Raw genomic sequence first — 22500 nt, 5'->3', positions numbered from 1 at the left:
AAAGGCAAAGACATTATTCATTTACTGTGAGTGTTAAAACGTCTCACTGAACTCTTACGTGTCAGAAAAGAATTTCAGTTATCAGAATGTCATAAAATCCAGAAGGAGTTTTCGTATATGCTCCTCCTATATGATAGTTTGACTTAACACAAGTTGACTGATTAAAGATTTATGTGCAGACGTCCTTAATTTACCCTGCAATTTCTTTCACATCACATTGACACTCATTATGTGAAGAAAAAGAGGTAACTTGCTCTTCTAAGTTGGACTTTGTTTTGCATGGTGATCTTTTAAAATTTTGCTCTCTTTTAAAACAGAAACAGCACAGTCCTTACTTAAACTAGGAATCTTTTGACAATAGTTTGGGACAAGTGACGCAGTTCCTGTTGTTACAGTTTAAGTTCACTCTTTCTCCTCTGCTTCCCACATCCTCTACCCATCCCCTCCTCATCTCCTCTCCCCTCTTTCATTCTCAGTCTCTCAGTTGTGCTTCCTACAGTCCCCTGCAGCCCCCCACTCCAGTGATAGCCATGTTCACATTGTCAGAGTTGTCATCTTTAAGTGAGAGACAAGGCAGGTACAAGCTACTGAAGCCATGGTGGGAAGTCTTCATGGACTACCTGGTTGTGCTGATGTTAATGGTTTCAGTCTTAGGAGGAACACTTTTGCTGTCTAGAGACGGCGTTGTTTGTGTTCCCATACACCCCAATTCTGCGAACCACACTAATGGAGTGCAGTCTGAGTCCCAGACCTCACAAGACATGTCATACACAGTCCACCCACATGGGGTCACACCCCCTTCTCCCTCCATACCTAGGAAGCTCGCCCGGGGTCGCCGCTCCAACATGGACTTCCAGCAGTACATCTACATAAGCCAGGTGTGTTACCATGAGGCTCTGCCCTGGTATTCCCGGTTTCTACCCTATGTGGCTCTGTTGCAGTCTTTGGTGTTGCTAGCTAGCGGCTGTTTCTGGTTCCACTTTCCTCTCACCTCAGCGCGCATTGAGCACTTTCTTGCCATATTGGCCAAGTGCTGTGAGTCACCCTGGACAACTCGAGCTCTGTCGCACACCGCTCGACTCGACAGCGCTCAAGTCCATTCCCCTGAGGAACAAAGAGTTAGGCCTCATCCCAGCGCACCATCAGCACCCCTTACACGTCAGTCTAGTCTGGACTCGGGAACGGACAGCCCTCTGCTGGTCAGGTTAGATAGTCCATCCACAGGTGTCCCACCCTCACCTTGCCCCTCCACTCTTTCCCGCTGTTCTACCCTGTCCTCCCTATCTCTCCCGGACCCTGGTCCATCCACCCAAATTGCTCCTGTGGTTCCAGAAGGTTCCCAGCCAGTGGCTAGCTTGGACCGCAGTGATGGGGAGCAAGCAAGGGCACTGTTCGAGAGGGTTCGCAGATTCCGTGCCCACTGCGAAAGCTCAGACATTATCTACAAGGTCAGACTCTATATTGTCTCTGTTGAGCCTGCATGTAGTTCCCATGACATTAACTTGTAGGTCTTTTTTATGTCTTAAAAATGCAAGAGTTTGGTTCTAACCAAGAAGTGTGATTGTGTTTCTTTTTGTTAGAAAAAAAAAAATCTACATTATGGTTTTCCAATTCACAAAAGTAATCCATTTCTCTGGCATGTCTTACTTGGTGCTCCATGCAGGTTTACTTAGCTCAGACCGTGTTTAAGGTGCTGAAGTTTGTGCTGATTGTAAGCTACACCACTCCTCTACTTGGCTCCATATCCTTCGACCATCTTTGTGAACCACACTCCTATGCTTTGACTGGGTACCGAGCTTTCCAGTGCACCCATTCCCTGGCCTCCATTCTCCGCAAGCTGCTAATGGCCTACGTCTGTCTGGTCGGCCTTTATGGCTTGCTAGGCCTCTACACCCTGGGATGGATATTCCACAAGTATGAATGTGTGCAAGAGGAAAAGAACGAGAGGAACTGTGTTCATGTGTCTTGTCTCCATGTGTGATTGCTGCAAGTTCTATGAGCTTTTTGTTGATAGGTGTTGACGGTTGTGGTTTTGTAGACGTACGAACACGTTTGTTTGTGTGCTCCATCAAGTGTTCTGTCAAGCTGTCCAGAGCTGCATAAAGTAAACAACAACAGGAGAGGTATCTAGAATATTGACCCTACTAACAAATATGTCACTATCATTGATTGTCCATTGTCAGCCTAAAACTATTAATCCTTTCTCACACCCCAGTATGTCTTCAGCACTGACTCTGTGTCCATGTACCCTCTTAGGCCCCTACGGCAGTATTCGTTTCAGCGTTTGCGAGAGAGTGGATCAATACAGGATGTACCAGACTTGTGCAATGACCTGGCGTTCCTGCTGCACATGGCTGACCAGTATGACCTTTTACTGTCCCAGCGCTTGTCCGTCTTCCTTTCACCCGTCAGTGAAACCCGCCTGCTGGAGGAGAGTATGGAGCGACGATGGGGGTCAGCATGCCTGCGTTCCATGATCTCTTGTGACCACCAGGGGCGCTCTGTACTTCAGCTTGTAGCCCTCCCACGTCTACCCCCAGCCCTTTTTACACTCAGCCAGCTGGAAGTGCTCAAGTTGGAGCTCATAGGGGATGCCAAACTCACAGCACAGATATCCAACATGACCTCACTCAGGTAAAGACCACATGACAGACACGAACCATGGTCACTAATATTAGCTTAACTTAGCAGTGGCACTTATGCAACAGACAGCTCCTTAATCGCTATATGCTTGTTCTGTTTTCTGCCTGTCTTGGAGCTCACTTTGGATAAAAGCTTCTGCTAAATGAATAAATGTAAAGTGTAAAATTCAGGCCTCCTTTTTTATTTCAAGAAACAAGTCCTAACATTTTCACATATCAAACCATGGGTAACATCAGTGTCTCAGATTTTGGAGGTTTACCAGAGGATGCTGCTCTCTTTTGAAAGTTTAATTTAAGATGTCAAATATTGAAATGAAGTATAAATTGTTGGTCTCGACATAACCACCTAATATTTGCATGCAACTCAACTGTGAGGTGAATTTTAAGGAAGCAAGTACATTTTTCTTCTATGCAGAGAGCTTCATTTGTACCACTGCTCTGCGGCTGTGGAGCCTGGGGCCCTCATGGTGCTTCAGGAACGTCTTGAGGTCCTGCACCTTACCTTCACCCAGGCATCTGAGATCCCAGGCTGGGTGTACTCACTTCGAGGCCTTCAGGAGCTCCAACTTACCGGACAGTTGTCCAGTGAGGGCGGTATGGGCCGTGGCTGGGCTCTTGGCAGCCTTCGGCAATTGCGTCACCTCCGCGTCCTCTTGCTACGCGGCGTGCTACAGAGAATCCCAGGGGAGTTGAGTGAAGTTGCTGGTAGTCTGGTCCGTCTGGAGATCCATAACGAGGGGTCCAGGCTGCTGGTGCTGACTGCGCTGCGACGCTTAACCGGCCTGGCGGAGCTGCAGTTGCAGGGATGCCAGCTGGAGCGACTTCCATCTGCCCTGCTGGCACTGACAAATTTGCGCAGCCTGGACCTACAGCATAACTCCCTACGGACACTAGAGGAGCTGCTGGGGCTTCAACACTTGCGCCGTCTCTCCTGCCTTCGACTGGCCCACAACCGTGTGGTAGCCGTGCCGGCTAGTGTAGGTGTGCTGCGTGCCTTGGAGGTCCTGGACCTGGCCCACAACCAGCTACAGAGCCTTCCCCCAGCACTCTTCACCCTACATAGACTACGGCGCCTCTTACTGGCTGGGAACCTTCTAGAAGAACTGCCTGTAGAGGTGGGAGCCCTTACACTGCTTACTGAGCTGGACTTGAGTGGGAACAGGCTGGAGAATCTTCCAAAAGAGCTGTTCGGGAATTGTGTTGAACTTCGCAATTTGAATGTGGCCAACAACTCCTTGGGTTCTTTACCACCAGGTCTGGGTGGTTTAAACCAACTTTTTCGGCTGGATCTGCGGGGAAACAGCCTTGAGAAGCTTCCAGTTGAGTTAGGTTGCTGTGCTGGACTCCGTGGTGGTGGCTTGTTGGTGGAAGACTGGCTGCTACACACTCTACCTCGTCAAGTGAGAGACTTCCTGCTGCAGCCCAGCTCTCCATCCAGAGCATCCTCAGAAGGACCATCCCGCCCAAACTCTGACATCTTCCCTACCTTCTCTGCTGCCCAGTGGAGCTTTCTCTCTGCCCTTGAGTCACGTATATAGGAAGTCATACCTCCCAACTTTCACTATGTTTGTCTCTCTTTTTTTTTTTTTTTGAGGTTTTGGAGAAGTGTTCCGAGATTCACTGTGCTATTTTAACACCTAGACTTTACCTAACATGACTGAAAAGGATGTAGTGGTTTATACTGAATACTTTGATGTAAAATGAGCTTTCCTGGAGGAACATGTTTGATGTTTGACCACATTCTCAAGCTGTTAAAAAAAGGCAGGTCATGTTAGTTCAACTGAACAGGAGGAAGTTAACTGAGTTTCCAGACATAGCAATGTTTTCAGTACTTTGAGGTACTGCAACTTCATTATTCAATAAGCTAAATTAGACTTCAGACCACTCAGTTTAAGGAAGCAGCAGGCTACTTTGAAGTTTTGGTTTGTTTGTTTTTTTGTGAAGAGGAAAGAACCATTCATTTCTCAGTGGTACCTGCCTCTCTAAATCCTGCTGGACTAGGTTTGGTGGTTAAACAGACTTTGTCCAAAACCACAGGTCTGTGCTTAAAGAGGAGCTCCTGTGGTTTTCCTCTTTCAGCTGCCTGAAGTCTGCTGCAGGTGAGGGGACTACAGCGCACATCTGGTAGAAGCGGGGCAAACACTTGCTTCAATGCAGACTGACTCTTACAGTAAATTACTACACATACATGGCAGTAATGTTTTTACAGTATGTATATGATAGTACAGATGATACAGAGTATTTTATTTGGTGTTTATCTTACTTATTGATGTGTGTTTCAACTGTGTATTACACCGTGGCCTAATCCAAATGAAACTTTGCAAGACTTTGAAAACTAATATATATATATATATATCTTTAAACATTTGTGCAGTCTTTGGCTCTTATTTTGGAACATGGATTTTATTTAGTTCTACTGGAGTACATACCGGCCAAAAATTTGTGTTAGAAACCCAACTGAAACCAGTTTTGCAACTCGCGGTGCTCGAGGTCTAGAAGGGTTTGCGTAACCCTTTTCTTTACAGATAAACAAACTGGTTTCTCAGCTTCGCTGTAACGCAGCACTTAATTGATTCTGTCAAGTTTTAAAACCCGAGTAAAATCCTTGTATCTGTTTAACTAGTCTTAGAATTCAATTACTGTTCACATTACATTTTCATCAACGCTACTTTTTGCAGAGTTCGTCGGTTAACCCGTTACATTGACTGATTTTAGCTGTGATGAAAAGAGGGAAAATACCATGGCTGCAAATCACAAAACAATATTTATTGTCTACATTTCGTTTTGTCCTCCTTTGAATTATTCCAACTGGCGGGTTAGAGTAATCCCACCTATTTTTGAAGCGGTCTCGTTGTGAAAGAAAAGTAGACGCACGCATTTACCAATCAGGATTAAAGGTCTTGCTGGGTGGATAAAATTGGCATCTAGACAAGCCAATCAAATTGAGCACCTCTCTGAGGGCGGTAGTTCCGGAATGTAGTATAAACTAGCGGCCTGCGCATGTGGTTTTAGGCTGCATTCTTCGTATTCATCCATACATTGCTACTGTAAGGTAAGGCGGTTGCTCTTTGAGGCGTATTTTTTAATGTACGAAGAACTTTACATGCATTGTCCTAATTGTATGTCAAACAACATACAGACGTGTGCTTTAGATGTTTTTCAAATGAATGAGAAAGTTGCTCAGTGTGGCTAACCTTAGAGAGTTGGCTAGTCAGTTAGCCACCTCTCAAATTGGCTTAACTTGATTTAATTTTGCTAAAATATGTCAGTTTACTCAACGTTGGCCGTGTTGGTTTAGGTTTTTGTGGTTCGCTCCTGAATTTCGTTTAAGTAGCCGCATTCTACAATGTCTAAATACCATAGAGAGTAACCTTAACGTCATATGTGTGAATGCCGGCTAGCATTAGCTACGTGGTAAATCGCAAGGGCTGGATAAGCCGAAGGTGAAGTCATTGTTTCTACATGCAGTTATAATACCAGTTAGTTTCGCCGTCTATATCACGATGCATGTCTACTAGAGTACGGGAAAGCTCCTAGTTCGCATGAGGTCTATGGAATACGCTGTTGTGCAACGCAGGGTGTATCGTACCAGCTACTCGCTACAACTCATGACGACTTGCATAACAGTGGCTGGTAATGGTGCAGTTAATGTCAGACAACAGCTGGTGTGATGAATGAAAAGCAGCCGCGCATTACGGCCATGCTCAAGCAAGGTTTCGCGGTGTTAATAAAACGCTGAACTAACAATTCCATATGCCAGTGGTTCAGTTGCCCCATCTATTCAGCTAATTGTATTCATTTCCTTTATTCAGTCCACTTGTGCAGAGGGGCACTTTTTAAAGCTATATAGCTATATTCGCTTTACTGTTAAACGAGACGTTCGTGCATTTGTAGATTTTAAGACGAGGGTGCGAAACGCTCGATTGAAAGCCGCCCAATTGGGGAGGTGTGAACCGCTGGTCTCCTTTGTAAGCAAACCGTAGAGACGTTTCATTTGGTTACATCGAAAACAAGGACTCGTCTCGGTACTTGAAAGGACCCGTTGCCTGGTCTTAAATGTCATAATCCTCTGTCGTCCTCCGTAACGTAGCGCATCTCTCACCTCTCTTTCTCTCTCTCGGTCCACAGTTACAGAATGGCCGAGAATGATGTGGACAACGAACTGCTGGACTACGAGGAAGATGAGGAGCCGCAGGTAGCCCCGGAAAGCGCTGCTCCAGCGGGGAAAAAGGAGGTCAAAGGTTCCTATGTGTCCATTCACAGTTCGGGCTTCAGAGACTTCCTCCTAAAACCCGAACTTCTGAGAGCCATCGTTGACTGTGGTTTTGAGCACCCGTCTGAAGGTATGCCTGAATAGACTGGAGATCATTTTAGAACAAAAGCTGAGGTGTGGCGGGTGTTGTCTAAATGATTGAAATACTGCTCCACTCCACTCAGTGCAAGCTGGTGATGGGTTTAATTGTCTGTCGATGGTATGCAAATGGTCTGCAGGATGCTGTGTGGTAAGGGGGGGGGGGGGGGGGGGGGGGGGTGAAGTTGTGAGACTTTCTGTTTAGTGTGTTGTGAAATTCTATCGTCATGGGCTTGGTTGACCCTGTTGGTCTGCTCTGTGAAGTTTTTGGTTGTTTCTCAGTCACCCCTGTTGTCAAGGAAACTAATAGGAAATTGTGTCAGTGTATGATTTGCACTGTGGGCAGGTCTGCCCCCGTGTCACCATTGCTAACTGGCCTCTCTCTCTCTCTCTCTCTCTCTAGTGCAACATGAGTGCATTCCCCAGGCCATCTTGGGCATGGATATTCTGTGCCAGGCCAAGTCTGGTATGGGCAAGACGGCTGTGTTTGTGCTGGCCACTCTGCAGCAGATAGAGCCAGTGGACGGACAGGTCAGTATCGGATGGCTCACTTAAGAATCGCAGTTTGAAACGCCACTGTTTGTAATCAACCCGAGTTTAATGATCTGGCACGTTATCAGAGTATGGTATTACCCGGCTGTTCGTGTGTGGAGTCTTTGTAAGTCAGTGTTGTGCTTTTAAGACTTAACCAAAAGGCAGTAAATTCCCAGACCTCTTATTTAGTTTGCATAAGAAGCAGTGCTTAGCTGTGTCAGGCAATGTCTGATTCATGTTGCAAGGCTTCAGTTGTCATGGCAACCGTAGCGCAATAAAGGATTTGTAGACTTTTTAAAAGCGGTCCAGTGATTGTTTTTTTTTTTTTTTTCTTTGCCCCGCTTCCCCCCCAGGTTGCGGTGCTGGTGATGTGCCACACGCGGGAGCTTGCCTTCCAGATCAGCAAGGAATACGAACGGTTCTCCAAATACATGCCCACCGTCAAATGCGCCGTGTTCTTCGGCGGCCTGCCCATCAAAAAGGACGAGGAGGTCCTGAAGAAGAACTGCCCCCACATCGTGGTGGGCACGCCCGGCCGCATCCTCGCCCTCATCCGAAACAAGACCCTCAACCTGAAGAACGTCAAGCATTTCATCCTGGACGAGTGTGACAAGATGCTGGAGCAGTTGGGTGGGTGTTCTGGTTTTTAATTGGCTCGCTCAGTTCTACACACGGTACTGTTGCCTTCTGGATAGCTCGCAAGTTACATTGTTATGTAGTTCTCGTACTCTTTGTAGGCACAGTTTTCCACCTACACAAGATCCTCATTCTTCAGTTGTGTGTTTATTTTTTATTTTTTTTCCCTCTTCCCCTTGTCTTGTGCCTACCCCTTCCCTAGAGCTGCTCTCATTAAAGACTAACCCGTCGCAGTTCCATGTGGCATGCTCCTACCTTGTGTTTTTTTTTCTCTCTTTTCCTTTAAGGTATTAGGATAAAAATGTAAGTGGGAGAGGTTTAAGAGGGTTCATTGTTAGCGGATACCTGTATCGTTAGCTGTGAGAGTTTAGATCATTTACCATAGCCCACATATCTGCCCCAAGGGCCCAGTCACATGACCTTGAGGAACAGAGCTAAGAAACATGCTCTGTAGTTTTTTTGTGGTTTTTTTTTTGTTTGTTTGTTTTTCCCCCTCATTTTGGGATAAATGATACAACCAGTCTGGTGTGGTCTCAGTTTACGTAATGTAATGAAACATTGTGGTTTGATGTGTAGAGCAGGACTAGATGAGCAGTATGATTTTAAGTAATGTCAGTCAGTAATGGTCTTATTGAGAGTGTGAGATTCCTGTGTGAGGAATTGGAATTGCAGGGAGCATTAGAATCTTGAGTCATCAGGGAGAATTATAATTACAACTGCCTTCCATTGAGATGATAATTCTCACTGATGACTCAAGATTCTCAAGAAATTCACCTCCAGTGCAGATCTCTTTAATAGCTTTGCATCCAAAGGTCAGTTGAAATCTCTAGACTTAGGTATGTATAGGAAGGTAATTAGCATTCTCAAATATCCTTTGCAGGTTTTATTTGTTTAAATTCCCCCATAAGTCAGTATGTACACTGCCATAATGCGATTTAGGAGATGACAAATTTAAATGCTGTTTGAATGGTTATAGGGCTTTAATAGAAATGCTCGCCTTCGTTACCATGTAACAACGACCCTTCAGAATATCTCAGAGACGCAGGTTTGAACGTTTTGGCGCAGGGGGCAGCTCACTGAAAAGGGTTCCTGTCTCATTTGCTCCGTTTGAACCCCTTAACCAAACCCTGAATCGCCGTCTCCTCTCTGTTACAGACATGAGACGTGATGTGCAGGACATCTTCAGACTGACGCCTCACGAGAAACAGTGCATGATGTTCAGCGCCACCCTCAGCAAAGAGATCAGACCCGTCTGCCGCAAGTTCATGCAGGATGTGAGTGGATTAACCCAGGGCTGCTCGGGTCCAGGCCTGGGAGGTGGGGGTGGGGGGGTGGGGGACCTGTTCTGATGCTCGATGCATTTTTTTTTTTTTTTTTTTTTTTTTTTTTTTTTTCTGTATTTGGCATTTAAGGGCAGGACATCCCCCCCTGTGTGCTCTTACAGATGCGCTGTGTAGTTAGACAGGAGTGGCGGTTGGAGGGCGTTGTTCTGTTTGCCATTCAGTTCTCTTTGAACTGCTTTCTGAGTCAGGGGAAAAATGTCAAACAGAAAAGTTAAAAAACTTTCAGACAGTAGCCCAAGCGATATCCAACCATCAAGCTCCATGAAAAGTGTGGTCATGTGACTCGTTACGGATCGTTTGCGGGAAGGTTATAATCGGTCTCACGACTCTTCCCGGACACCTGTTGTGGGGCCCGTTGTTTCTGACGTGTGTCTGCTTTGCTTTGTTTTTCCAGCCGATGGAGGTGTTTGTGGACGATGAGACTAAGCTGACTCTGCATGGGCTACAGCAGTATTACTGTAAACTGAAGGACAGCGAGAAAAACCGCAAACTCTTCGACCTGCTGGACGTCCTGGAGTTCAACCAAGTAAAGAAAAAAAAAAAAATCACAAAATGATTTGTTTATTCCAGAGTATTCGCATCTTGGGTTTGTTATCATACGTTTTGGTGGTTTCTCTGAATTCTTGGAACTCCACGACCTGTAAAGTAATAACTTGAGATATTACGGGAAGAAGCAGTGGGCTTTTGTCAGAGCTGTGGCCAAGTTTGTCTTGTTTTCTGCAGCCAAGATTATTTGCAGAAAGAATGTAATTGTAGCTGCTTTGTTTTGATAAGATGAGAAGTTGCTTTCAGGAAATGACAACTTGACTATCTCATGAGACTCTCTTTAGTTCAAAAACATCTTAGAGCCAGTGTTTTGGAAGGGGAAAAAAGACAAATATAACTGCACCAGTGACTCAACATGCAGTTGAATGAGAAAATGAATGTTTGAAAAACAAAACTTTTTTTTTTGTCCCCAGACTAGTTTCTATATAGCATATAAATGAATGCAATTCTTTAGCTCTAACTGTGGAAAAGTAGCCTGTGAAAAGAACTGACTTTAATCTGAAGACCAGGTCATAGACTGTGTCCCTTAGAGCTTGACTGATTGCTGTATATTATGATGCAATTATGACATCATTCTTACGCTAGCTCATCATTCATCTTTGGAGTTACCTGCACACTTCCAACGGTTTACTTACAGGTGTGAAGGGTTTGGTTGTAACTTGCCCCTAAAAAGAATCCACATGTCAAAGCAAACCACACCAAAATACAAAGGCACATGTGCAAATGATGTGTTTAAAAAAAAAAATTTGTTTCAAAGGACAGCAGCATGGTCTGTAGGTATATATTTGTGCCCAGTAGAGTATGCAAGAGCCTTAAATGTGACCTGTAGAACTGCATTGCTGTAATTCCTCTCTCTGCCTGTAGGTGGTGATCTTTGTGAAGTCTGTGCAGCGCTGCATAGCTCTCTCTCAACTGCTCGTGGAGCAGAACTTCCCTGCCATCGCAATCCACAGAAACATGGCCCAGGAAGAAAGGTCTTTTTCTATTGCCCCCCTCTTCTCCCAGACCCTTAATTATAACAGGCCTCATACCGCTACAGTGCTCTATAAAATTTCAGTAAAGACCCACATACCTATCTCATTTTGTTAGTTTGTCCATTTGGTGAAATGTGGCATTGTAAGACTCATCTGGTGTGGGGTTTTTTTGTCAGGTTGTCACGGTATCAGCAGTTTAAAGATTTCCAGAGAAGGATCCTGGTGGCTACTAACTTGTTTGGAAGGGGAATGGACATCGAACGCGTCAACATCGTGTTTAACTACGACATGCCGGAAGATTCCGACACCTACCTTCACAGGGTACGGTCAGAAAAGGGATGCAAGACAAAAACATAGCGTTTAGACAGAAAGTTTGTATTTAGACCCTGAGGTGTGGTTTTGCCGTGGGTGCGTCTGAACATTGATTGACATTGTCAGTCTTTTTTTTTTTTTTTGCTCTTCTTCCCTCGTTAGGTTGCTCGGGCCGGTCGGTTTGGAACTAAAGGTCTGGCCGTCACTTTCGTATCAGACGAGACCGACGCCAAAACGCTGAATGACGTGCAGGACCGTTTTGAGGTCAACGTGGCAGAGCTGCCCGATGAGATTGACATCTCCTCCTACAGTAAGATATCTCTCTTACCAAGTCCACTCCTTTATTCAGTGAGCGAAAGACCTAAGTGACAGGCTGTGTCTGAGAATATCACTGAAAGCCTGCCGTGAGAGAAATGCAGCCATGCCTTGTAAAACTGGTGGCCTCAGGGCAGTTAAAACTGTTTGATACGTGTGCAAAGTAGACTTTTTTTTTTTTTTCCCCGAGTAATTATTTAAAAAGATGTGAACTGTACCTGTACATAAATGTTACACAACTAGATTTTAAAGATTACAGAGGCTTAAACAAATGAAAACACAGGGCAGCCAGGACAAAGCTAAACTTGTCCTCTTATCATTACCACCCCAGTAAACGCCCTCTGAGCCCAGTCTGGAATTACACTGCAAATAATGACTTGCCAAAGAGTCATTTTTGTTGTCAGCCGCTAATCTCTCTGATACAGCGTCAAATTAGATTGTGATGTAATTGGACACTATTCCAACTAATAAGAAAACGCTGGAATAGGCAGCTGTCGGCATCTATAATAAATTGATTAACGCCTTCCTCTGTACCTTTCTTCTCTCTCTCTCTCTCTCTCTCTCTCTCTCTCTCTCTCTCTGTTTCCCTCCCCAGTTGAGCAGTCCAGATGAGTCTGTCCAGCCAGGCAACTGTCTCTCAGATGTGTGAATGGGGAACGCTGTATCCTCGTTATTATTTTTTTTTTTACGCGTCACACCTGCTTACCACATGACTCTCATTCTCTTATTGCATTTTTCCCCAGATTTTATTTACTTTTATCATACCTCTTTTAGGAGGAGAGGGGAGCGGGATGAGAATGTTTGTCTTCAAAATGTTATGTTCTTATTGTTCGTTTTTTGTGGTTGAAATGAAATTAAAACTTTTTTATACAATTTCAGTTGATGGTCCCGCGTCTTTTTCTCACATGTGGCTTCGTAAGCCATTTCGTATCCAGGGCATTGGGTGGATCAAATTACGTGAAACTGTCCCTAGACTCTGACGTGATTTTTAGAATTGGGAATCTCCCTACAGAGTCTTGAACAGACCCAAGAAGCCACTCGAAATAAGAAAGTAAGATTTCTAAGACCGCTTTATACGGTCAAACTTGCGTGATGTTATTCGACACCTAATCTTAAAGGAGAAAGCCGAATGTTGAAGGAGTTAGCTAAAGCGCAAAACACCATAACTAAAAGGAATTTCTGTCCAAATTTAACCAGCCACAGTAAAACAGTTCGTGAAGAAAAAGAAATCGCGAAGAAAGTAAGTACAGCCTTTCACTTTAGCCTCACCGGTCCGGTGAATTACGCAAAAAGGTCACGAGTGGCGTCAGTTAATTGCTGTATTAGCGGAGAATTGACGGTTGTCTACGGATTTGTACAAAATGTGACTTCTTGTAAATCATCTATACGATGATAAATCTTTCTCTCCTTTAATTACGTGTGTGTATAGCTAGAGCTCGTGCGTGCAAGTTACTGAGTGCAGTGGCGAAAATGGCACGCGATATACTGGCAAAGAGCAATATACCAATCTACATTTTGGATCAGACCCAGGACCGTTCTCGTCTGAAAATTACAGGGCTGTAGCTACGGCCTGCAGTTACAGACCAAAAGATTTTATTAACCATTGAGCAGAGCAAGACGATTCATGTCACATCATGTGTTATTTTTGCAGGGTGTTTTTAGTCAATCAGTCTGTCAGGAATAACGTCGTTCAGTCAGGCTTCTGCGTCAATCTCTCTTTCTGCAACAATGCCACATTCCTCCCTTGGGCCGTGTGGCCTATTTCCAGTTTCGCGCTAAATGTTGTACTCTGTCTCGCAGGTGAAGCGTCACAATGGAGGGAAAAATTGAGATTACAAACTTAACTATTAGCTCTGCAAGAACAGCATTTTTAGACAGAATCATGCACTAAACTGATTAAATTATGGTTGTAAGACACTACATAACACGATTTTGTACCACTGAACCGGAATCTTTACTGTTGGACACATCCTTTCCCAAAACGGAGCAGGGTTTGGACATCCCCAGTGGTAAACTCTCTTGGTAAACCTACACTACACCTCAGGAATGAGATCCCAACCCCTCTCCCGACAACTTCCGCAGGGGGGTCCCTGTAGTCGGGACAAGACCCCAGAACTGGAAGAATCTGTTAGCCCAGGGGCCTGTGGAATTCACCAGAGCCGACCCAGAATCAGCTGCCTAGTGCATGTATGTACTGGCCACTTCGTGGCATGCTACGCTTGTGCCAAGAAGCTGAAGAATTGCAACAAACTGTACCCTGTTTGGCCTATCCCATCTGCGGATGGGGGGAAAAAAGACTTCATATACCAAGTAGTTCTATGGGAGAAAGTGATGTTTTAGTCGTAAGCCATTTATCAGTCTGCCTTACCTCAAATCACCAACCATTGCCTTCTGAAATAAGCAGAAGCATTTAATTTCTTATGTATTATGTGTTCTCTGTTTCTGAGGTAATAGGATCTGACTGATGCACTTATTGTAAGTCGCTTTGGCTAAAAGCGTCTGCTAAATACCAAATTGTAAATTGTATTGAATATGCTGTTCTGGATCTATTTGATAATTCAGTTCAGCGTAAACAAGATGCTATGGAAAGTCACTGCCCCCGCCCCTGAAAGAAATGCAAAACTCCTTTCAGGTTGTTGAGAAGGGAAATTTATACTGTAACAGAATTTTTCAAAAGTTACTGGGCAATCCCCCCCCCTGCCCCACACGAATCGTTACCATGGCAGCTGACAGCATACACATTTCAAATCAAAATGCACCTAAATGCAATGGTTTGAATGTAATTGACTGTAATTGGGCTTTTTCTCAATTCTTCCTTTGGCGCCAGGGTGTGTACGTGGGTGAAGACACTAATACCCCAAGGGAAGACATCCATTTGCATAAAGGTTGCTTGCTACTTTGTGTGTTTCATGATTCAATCATGTCACAATATGAGGACAAGTTGGACGCTATTTTTCAGGTAACGACCATGTTCTTGGCTGATTGTCAATACACCAAATCACTGATATTGCATGGCTTATTTTCCCTGTCACAAAAAAAGTTGTCTTTCAGTCCAGCATATGTAGTTTGAACCCTTGAAGACAGAGACATTGCGTCTTTGACAAGGTCAGAGGCAAAAACTATACCTTCTGAGTCCAGCTTGTACTTTTTTAAATAAACTGCATGTTCAGAATCTCCAAAAAGCCTGCTTTCTAAGGTTACATGTTCCCCATCTCTGTTGCTTTAATATAGCCATTTGGCCACACCCTAACCTAGTTACAAAAGCCTCATATTGCTCTAATATACCTGACAAGTGAGGTGTGCTCTCCAAGCTAAATTTTGATACACGACCAAGTTTTCACTCTTTAATTACCTTGATACACCCAGCACCCCACTGTATTACATTAACTGAACATGTTTTAATTGCCTGTGCTTTCAAACATTCATATAAAAGTACTTAACGTTAGTATTTTAGTACAATGTTATGTTAAAATTGATATCCGCAATTAGAACATGTATCTTAGTCTTATATTTAGGTCCATGTGCCTTGTACTGTAACAGCTACTTTTGGACCAGTGTGCGAAGTTTCGGACACACGTACAGCCGTGCCATTCAGTTTTCACCTTAGTGATGTCTCTATTTATGTCTTCGGAATCCAGTGCCTCTGTCAAGGGGTTTAGTTAGATAGCTGTCAAATAGAAAAATTATTTACATAGGAGTTAATAGGTTACAAGGCCCCATCATATAAGCAAACAGCGTTAGCATGGCTTTGGTATGGCTTTAATGGAGAGCATGCTGTCATAACTCCTCTCGGCTATGTTTAGCAAGCGCAGTTGCTCTTTCCCGTTTCCCTGGAGATGGGGCTAAACACTCCAAGATACATACACCAACCAGAGCTTCAATCAACGTCTTACATAAGTGCAGCTGCTCAGTTCAGTTTTAATAATGACATACAAAACAGGCTTGAAACGTTGTCGTTTATTTGAACCAGATTGATAGTAAGGCCAAAATAAATAAAAAAAAAAACACATTTGGAAAAATTAAATGAACAAATGTGAACGGACCTCATTAACGCCGTAAAAAAGTCTTATTGATCTATGAAAAAAAAATTATAAGCTACTTCTGAAAAGAAGCAGGTGTGTTCCACTGGGTATGAAATAGGACTGTTTTAAGTCAGTCTCACGCAATCAGATCATATTATTGACTGCATTTAACAAGACCAAAAAAAAGCATGACCTTTCTATTGCAAAACTCAGTAAAAGTCGATGTTTTATAGTCTGCTCTGTACAAAACAAAGAACAATGACTGTTGACAGTCATGGTTAAGTAATATGGTGTGAAGAAACAAACAAATGACCCCAAAAAAAGGTATCGAAACAAACATTTTGACTGAACATCTGTTTGAATTTTTTGTCTGAAAAATCATTTTAAAGCTCCAAGCTGAGGCTGGCAATGGTGAATTCTCATTAAAGCCCGTTTTATTGAAACATCTGTTTTTCAAAATGAAAAACAAAGTGCTTTTCCATATACAAAAAAAAGAAAAAAAAGAAAAAGAACTTCGACTATGTTATCTTTGCAACTAAATTGCTACACAGTCTTTGTTTCTTGATCCTCAGCAGTACCTTAACTGGGAACAAACCCTGTAAATGAGATATTTTAGCTAACTGGATTGCAACTTAACATCCTTCATTTGGAGTATGTTACAGTCTAATAATAAGCAAGTAAGGTGCGACTTAAAACATGTACTGGACCCCATTTTGTTCTCAAAGGAACTCCTAAATATGGTGAGGGAGAAAGATTATCTAAGAAAGATTATAAAACATACAAACGTGTTTTCCGTCTTAAGTGTTCATTCACTCACTCTTCTTTCAAATGATGCACAGTCATGATCATCCAACTATATATACAACTGACATTCTATTCCCAGTGTCTAACAACTCTAGCCAGTGACAAGAGAAGAGCGGGGGAGGTGGGGGGAGGGGATTGGGGGCGGGTACGTTTTTGGAGGAGGGCCATTTGTGACCAACTTAGTGCGAACTCCAACCTCAGCCATTTGTCACCCACACGATATTGCCTTCAAGCTCTTTCTAACGAGGATGATGTCACCGTCAACATCTCGTATCTCAGTGCCAACGGGCAGAAATAGAGACCACGGGATCATTAAGGAACACGAGCTAGAGAACTTTGGTTCTGTCAAGTTTCATCATCACCTCTAAGATTACAGGCCAGATTTGGGTCAAAAATGGACCCACCCTTTAATCACAAATTACATGTTTATTTCTGATGCTGGTGTTTCAAATCTTATTTTTATAGCAAACCAGAGGGTTCGCTACCCCCCGAATGAAAGATTTGTAATTTGCTGCTCTGGTTGACGCCGCGTCTTTGACGCCAGAATACAGTGGCACTTGGCAAGTGTCTCTGTTCTTCTTGGGTTAAAGTTGACGTATCCTTTCATCTCCAATGCTTGAGAAGTAGAAGATGAAAAAAACGGTTCAGACTGGCGTAAGGTGTAGTCGGTCCAGAGTTGGCTAAATCATATCCACACCTGTTGGGCGAAGTCTTAACCTGTCCACACCTTAAGTCCCAAGATTCTCTGAATACTCCTTTTTCGTCATCCAACTGTCCTTCAGAATGCAGGGGGGTTGTTCCATTAACCTCTTCAGAGCAAGGGTACGTGTCATCATGGTTTTGACAGACAATAAATACCACATATAAATAAGTTTTAAAAAGGACAACCTCGTAATGTTTAAAGGTGGTGGTGGTGGGGTGGGGGGGGGGTGTCAAGGTTAGAGTGTGTGATCTCACTTCAATGTCACATTGTCTCTCTTGTCTTATCCACTGTCCCAGTCTAAATCCAAAAACCATGTCAGTCGAACGACACCCCTTTCCTGGTTTGTTTTAGCCCACCTTACTGAAATGTAATGCCATAAGGAGGCTTACCACATCGCTCACAGTCTGCACAGAAGTGGATAACCTCATCATCACCATCTGGGGGAGGGGGGTCATTTTTTAAGGCAAATGATTGAGTCTGTATCGGAGTTATTGCCACACCTTGTCGTCTCTGAACCATCCCTACTGTACCACCTCAATCCCAGAGTGCATTGGCATTGATGGGGGGGGGGGAGAGACAAAATGGCTTCTATATCCTTCGTCTAGTTATTTACACACCGGGGGTCCCTGTGTTGATCCCTCCCTGGCACAGGCATCTATTCTAAGGCCAGCTCTAGTCCACTAGTCTTGAAGGGGAGGAACGTGAATTACATCTAACCGTTCACTCTTTCTATCTCTCCTCTTGTGTGGATTCGTGCTCTAAGAATGTAGGCCAAAAGAGCCTCTCGTTCTAGCATCTACTCAGAGTTACACTTTTGCAACGCTACTCTAGTGGGGATTGGCTGGGAAAGGGGAGGTCGTAGGTCGAGATCGAAGGAAGAGGGAAGAGGGCTAGTCGATGAACTTGTGCGTGTCCCCGTAGAGCCAGTGTTGAGGGGGCAGGGCGGCTTCGTTCAGGTGGCCGCACTCGTCGTTGCATTTGCAGGACTGGACGAACATGACCGACTTCTCGAAGCGTTCGCCATCCGGACAGGCGAAAAGAACGGTGGAGGTGCGGGTCCGACGAGGGGAGCAGCAACGTCCGTCCAAGCACACCCCGCAGTAGTTTGGCCGGTAAAGGCGGGCGCTCCGACAGCCGGCGTAGTGGAGGCGCACCGGCTCCGGCGACTTCTGGGTACGAGAGCACTTCCTCCCTTTCTGTTGGGCGACAGAAACGAGGGCAGCGACAGGGGTATCAGTTTCATTCACAGAGAGAAGAAACCAATTCACTGAATGCTCATTCTCTAAATAAAATCAGACAAAATAGGGCTCAGTAAACTGAAACACATTCCTGGAATGATAAGACGTCCAAGAGCGATAAGGAACAGTAAACAGGGTCATAAACTGATATGGTTTATCATAGAATAGAATGAAGTATTGTAATCTGACACAGTACTGATTAATCAGATATCGCAAGGTCTGGACATGTCTGACAGCTATGTTTTAACAAGTATTAAAGTCAGGTTCAGTTGCCATGCTGAAGTGGCTGAGGTGTTGTTGCGACAACAAACGTTTTTTCTTTTTCTCTTTTTATTTCTTTAAAGTACTGATAGCAAAGGTTAGTGAAGGTCTAAGTACACAAGACGGGTCATGGCATAGCTCCAAATATCAAAACAACAGTTCAGAGGCAACATGGCACCATAACAAAAACATGATGATCCCAGGCAAACAAGCACACATAATCATTGAGTTGGACTATCATGTCACTGACGAAGTCTAATTAAGGTGCTAATGAATGTACTGACGTTAACAGAGACTACAAAACAGGTGACTTCATACGAATGGTTATCAACACTAAATGGAGATAATAGGGCTTGAACATTTCAACACAATATCATTGCATGGAAACTGTTTACATTGTCACCAATTACCGTGAGCGACAGGCATTTGCTTTTAGCCACGACATCTTCAGGGGGTTTAAACACGGTACTTAATTCACATCACTGTTGTTCTAACTTTGGTTTGGGCCCCAATATAACGTCAACAACGGGAGCTCTGAGAATAGAATGAATTCTGACCAAACTGCGAGTATGTGAACGATGGAGGAGTTGATAGATACGGTTGATATTTATATCAGCACCATCTGACATCAGCACAACTTGGCCTCAAGCCGGTTGCCTCATTACTGTGGACTGGATGTGGGCAAGAGCCAAAAGCGAAGGGGTAGATATGGCGAAAGACCATGGACCTGGCTCCTGATCAGGACTCAATTCACTGTGCTTTGTTTACACACAGACAGATGATTCAAAGGTATCTCAAGTTGACCGACAACCATATGTCTTAGGACTTTTAAGCAAGATCACAAAAGTGATCTAAGTTGAAGTGAGATAGACAAACATGAATGCACTTACCTTTATTTTTACAGACATGGAGCTGCACGGTCGAATGTTACACAGACGAGTTTCCTTTATGAGTTTACACTGAGCGTTGTCATTGGATACACGGGATGATATCCCCATTCCACAGCTCCGTGAGCATGGAGTCCAACTTGTGGTCTGGACAACACACGGCTGACCCATCTGCCTCCATGCTGGGCAGGGCAGAGCGAGAGAGAGCGAGAGAGTGAGAGAGAGAGAGAGAGAGAAGTAAATACACAGGCACCATTCAGCAAACAGGCAACACTGACGCATAGGGAGGGCGATTACGGAGTGGAGAAAAAGCTGGTTAACAGAAGTATGTGCTGTATGTGTGTGTGTGTGTGTGTGTGTGAGAGAGAGAGAGTGAGTGTATGTGTTTTTCTGGTGCACAAGGATCCAGTGGAAAACTAAACGCACACACACACACACACACATACACAGAGGTTAAAGCTGAGGAAAACCTTCGGCTCACAGAGGTACCGATTGTGCATTGGACTGACTCACAAACATAGCTCTTTAAAGCTGTTAAAGAAACAACCAGGCATGATCTCTCATGACACGGCAAAGCGGCCTTACCTGCCAGGTGCTTCCGACTTCTGGGCTTGTCCCACTTCTTCCCAGTGTCCATCAGCTCATTGCTCAAAGTATCTTTCGGTTTGTAAGGGTATGGCTTCGGGTATGGCTTGTGAATAGGGTACAGGTTAGGGAAGATGTAGGTGGGAGGTTGGGGGCGTCTGAAGACCGGAGGAAGCACAGACGATCCTTTGTGACAGTCTACGCTCAGGCAGCACTGACCGGGCACCTTGACAAGGCGAGGGGCGGGGCAGGAAGGGGAGGCCAGGGGCAAGTCGCTGGGGCAGAGAGGTACACAGCCCACAGCTCCATCGATGCATGTGCACTGGTGCTTGCAGCCAGCGCGGAAGTTCTCGCCATTTTGGTACATCCGGCCGTTGTACTCACAAGACCGGCCTTCAAGTTTTGCTGGGAGAAGGAGAGAGAGAGAGAGAGATGATAATCACTGGTAATCCCAAATGTTCTCTTCTTTTGTTGATAACGGCAGGTATGAAAGAAAAGTTTGAGGCCAGAAGTTGCTGAAGTTTCCCTGTGGTCCTTCTCAGTATAAATTTAGGAGGAAAATTTGTATTTTTAAAATAGAGAATGATACATTTGGCAGTAGAATAAGGATGAAGAAATAAAAGGACAGAGTGGTGAGGGTAGAGTGAGGGTAGGAAAAAAGACTGAAAGATGCAATGAGGGGAGATACTCTAAATTGCCTGTTCATCTCTGTCTCTTAGACCTTGAATGGAATCTCAGCTTGTCACTCTTTCTGAGGATAACCCTCAACACAACTCCTCCCCCAGCAAAAAAGAAAAAAACCCTACCTCCTGCCAAAAAGCCTCTTTATATAGAACCCCCCCCCCTTCATAAAAATACCCAAGTGTGTATGAGGCAATACACTTTTGTGGTTATATAAAGACAGTTTGACTTTTTTGAGAAGGGTCTCTGAGTGCATCCGCTTGGGTTCAAACCTGGGTTTTAAAAAAATGCAACAACCTTGCCCCAAAACAAGCCAGTAGTAGCCATTCACACAGACCACTTTAAAGCTAAATCTAAAAAAAGAAAAAAAGAAAAAAAAGGAAAAACAAAGACATCTAATTCAGATTCTAATTCAGATCTAATTCTAATTCAGATTCTAAGCCAAATCTAATTCACTTACCCCTACAAATGCCGTGGGTGCTGCCAATATCATTTCCGTAGTTACACTCCAAGCCCTTGTGGTGATCGCACGGATGGCCTTCGTGGCAGTCCTGGTTCAGCTGGGCGGCACAAACTTTGCAGCAGCCACAACCGTCCGGCACCAAGCTCACCCCAGGGGGACAAGATGGACGTTCTTCAGGGCACATGCACTCTTCTGGACAACCTGCCCTCACCTACAGAGAGAAATCACAAAACATCACACATACATGTATACATGGAGAAACCACTAAACACTGGACATCCATAATGTGTTTAAGGGATGTGTGAAAAATGGAGGGAAAACTAGCTAGGGGGGGGCGCCACAGTTAAAGATGTGGAGATTTTCCATGTTGGTGAATGATTAGTCTTGTATTCTTCACTGAATGTGACCAGTGTCTCATAGCAACAGGTCTATTTGTTCAACCTGTTAGTGGCCAACCTATTAGGGTGCAGACTAATAAAAAAAGGTTTAAAAGCTAATTTGACATTTATAAGCTACTGGTTGGAGAGGTGATCAATCTTGCCCACAAGTGGAATTCAGCAGAAAAAGTAGGAGAGTGCTTTTTTTTCTTTTTCTTTTTTTTATTGTGCTCAACAGCACATTCAATCTCACTTTTCACACAGCAAACTGCCTGCCAGTATCTTTTTGAAAATGGCACTGCAGCTGTTAGCCAGCTATCTCTAAAGCCAGCTTTTTCAAATACTTAGCATTGCCCTTCTCTCTCACTCTCTCTCTCTCTTTCTCTCTCTCTCTTTCCCTCGATCCCTCCATCTCACTCCCTCTCCCTCCCTCCTCTACCTCGTGAGTTATTTCAGTCCTTCTTTTGGCATCTGGGAAATGAAAGAGGGTGAAAGGCGTAATCACTCAGGATCCCTAAACCTGCCCCCCCCACCCCCCACCCCTGCCCCCTTTCGATAGTTTGCTTCAGATGGCCCTAAGATCACAAAGCTTCATCTAACACTCCACCCCATTCTGCCTCACCCAACTAACCCCAACGCTCGTATCATCCCTTTCCAGCGATACCACGGTGAGCCAAGGCCAAAGGGAGGGTTTTGGGGAGGGGGCGAAGGCGAGGGCAAAGGGGGGTGGGGGGTAGGGGTAGGAATGGGGGGGGGGGTGCTAAAAGGCTAAATTGTTTCCGCGCCCTATCCCTCAGTGGTTATTTCAGGCACTGAATGTATGTCA

The 22500-nt window shown here is 44.5% G+C and overlaps 3 protein-coding genes across 3 annotated transcripts in view; 2 read left to right on the top strand and 1 right to left on the bottom strand.

Moving 5' to 3' along the window:
* The first annotated feature begins 530 nt into the window (after window positions 1-530).
* LOC115829378 (volume-regulated anion channel subunit LRRC8D) lies at window positions 531-4180 on the top strand. Its single transcript, XM_030793476.1, has 5 exons — window positions 531-763; window positions 818-1448; window positions 1664-1914; window positions 2257-2634; window positions 3058-4180. The coding sequence occupies exons 1-5, from the start codon at window positions 531-533 to the stop codon at window positions 4178-4180; spliced, it is 2616 nt and encodes an 871-aa protein (XP_030649336.1).
* Window positions 4181-5654: 1474 nt separating this feature from the next.
* Window positions 5655-12310, top strand: LOC115829379 (ATP-dependent RNA helicase DDX39A). Its single transcript, XM_030793477.1, has 10 exons — window positions 5655-5694; window positions 6771-6985; window positions 7397-7524; window positions 7881-8157; window positions 9319-9437; window positions 9901-10032; window positions 10917-11026; window positions 11203-11347; window positions 11501-11648; window positions 12249-12310. Exons 2-10 carry the CDS (start codon window positions 6778-6780, stop codon window positions 12263-12265), a joined length of 1284 nt encoding a protein of 427 aa, XP_030649337.1. The 5' UTR covers window positions 5655-5694; window positions 6771-6777; the 3' UTR covers window positions 12266-12310.
* Window positions 12311-18072: 5762 nt separating this feature from the next.
* LOC115829715 (CCN family member 1) overlaps window positions 18073-22500 on the bottom strand; it is an 8902-nt gene continuing 4474 nt past the window's right edge. The window contains exons 2-5 of the mRNA XM_030793882.1: window positions 21295-21503; window positions 20154-20558; window positions 19572-19750; window positions 18073-18378 (exon numbers count right to left, since the gene is read on the bottom strand). Coding sequence (XP_030649742.1) covers window positions 18073-18378; window positions 19572-19750; window positions 20154-20558; window positions 21295-21503 — 1099 coding nt within the window. The remainder of the gene's footprint in view (window positions 18379-19571; window positions 19751-20153; window positions 20559-21294; window positions 21504-22500) is intronic.

Source organism: Chanos chanos, chromosome 16 (assembly GCF_902362185.1).
Source record: "Chanos chanos chromosome 16, fChaCha1.1, whole genome shotgun sequence".
NCBI classification, from domain to species: Eukaryota; Metazoa; Chordata; class Actinopteri; order Gonorynchiformes; family Chanidae; genus Chanos; species Chanos chanos.
Note: the sequence above shows the minus strand (reverse complement) of the source record. Positions and strands in the feature narration are given on the sequence as shown.

Bases quoted from the DNA above. Each gene is read 5' to 3' on its own strand.
- LOC115829378 (XM_030793476.1), top strand. From the start codon at position 531: ATGTTCACATTGTCAGAGTTGTCATCTTTAAGTGAGAGACAAGGCAGG. The intron at 764-817 runs GTCATACACAGT...CTCCATACCTAG, and splicing joins TCCCAGACCTCACAAGACAT to GAAGCTCGCCCGGGGTCGCC. The intron at 1,449-1,663 runs GTCAGACTCTAT...TGCTCCATGCAG, and splicing joins GCTCAGACATTATCTACAAG to GTTTACTTAGCTCAGACCGT.
- LOC115829379 (XM_030793477.1), top strand. From the start codon at position 6,778: ATGGCCGAGAATGATGTGGACAACGAACTGCTGGACTACGAGGAAGAT. The intron at 8,158-9,318 runs GTGGGTGTTCTG...TCTCTGTTACAG, and splicing joins CAAGATGCTGGAGCAGTTGG to ACATGAGACGTGATGTGCAG. The intron at 11,027-11,202 runs GTCTTTTTCTAT...TTTTTTTGTCAG, and splicing joins AACATGGCCCAGGAAGAAAG to GTTGTCACGGTATCAGCAGT.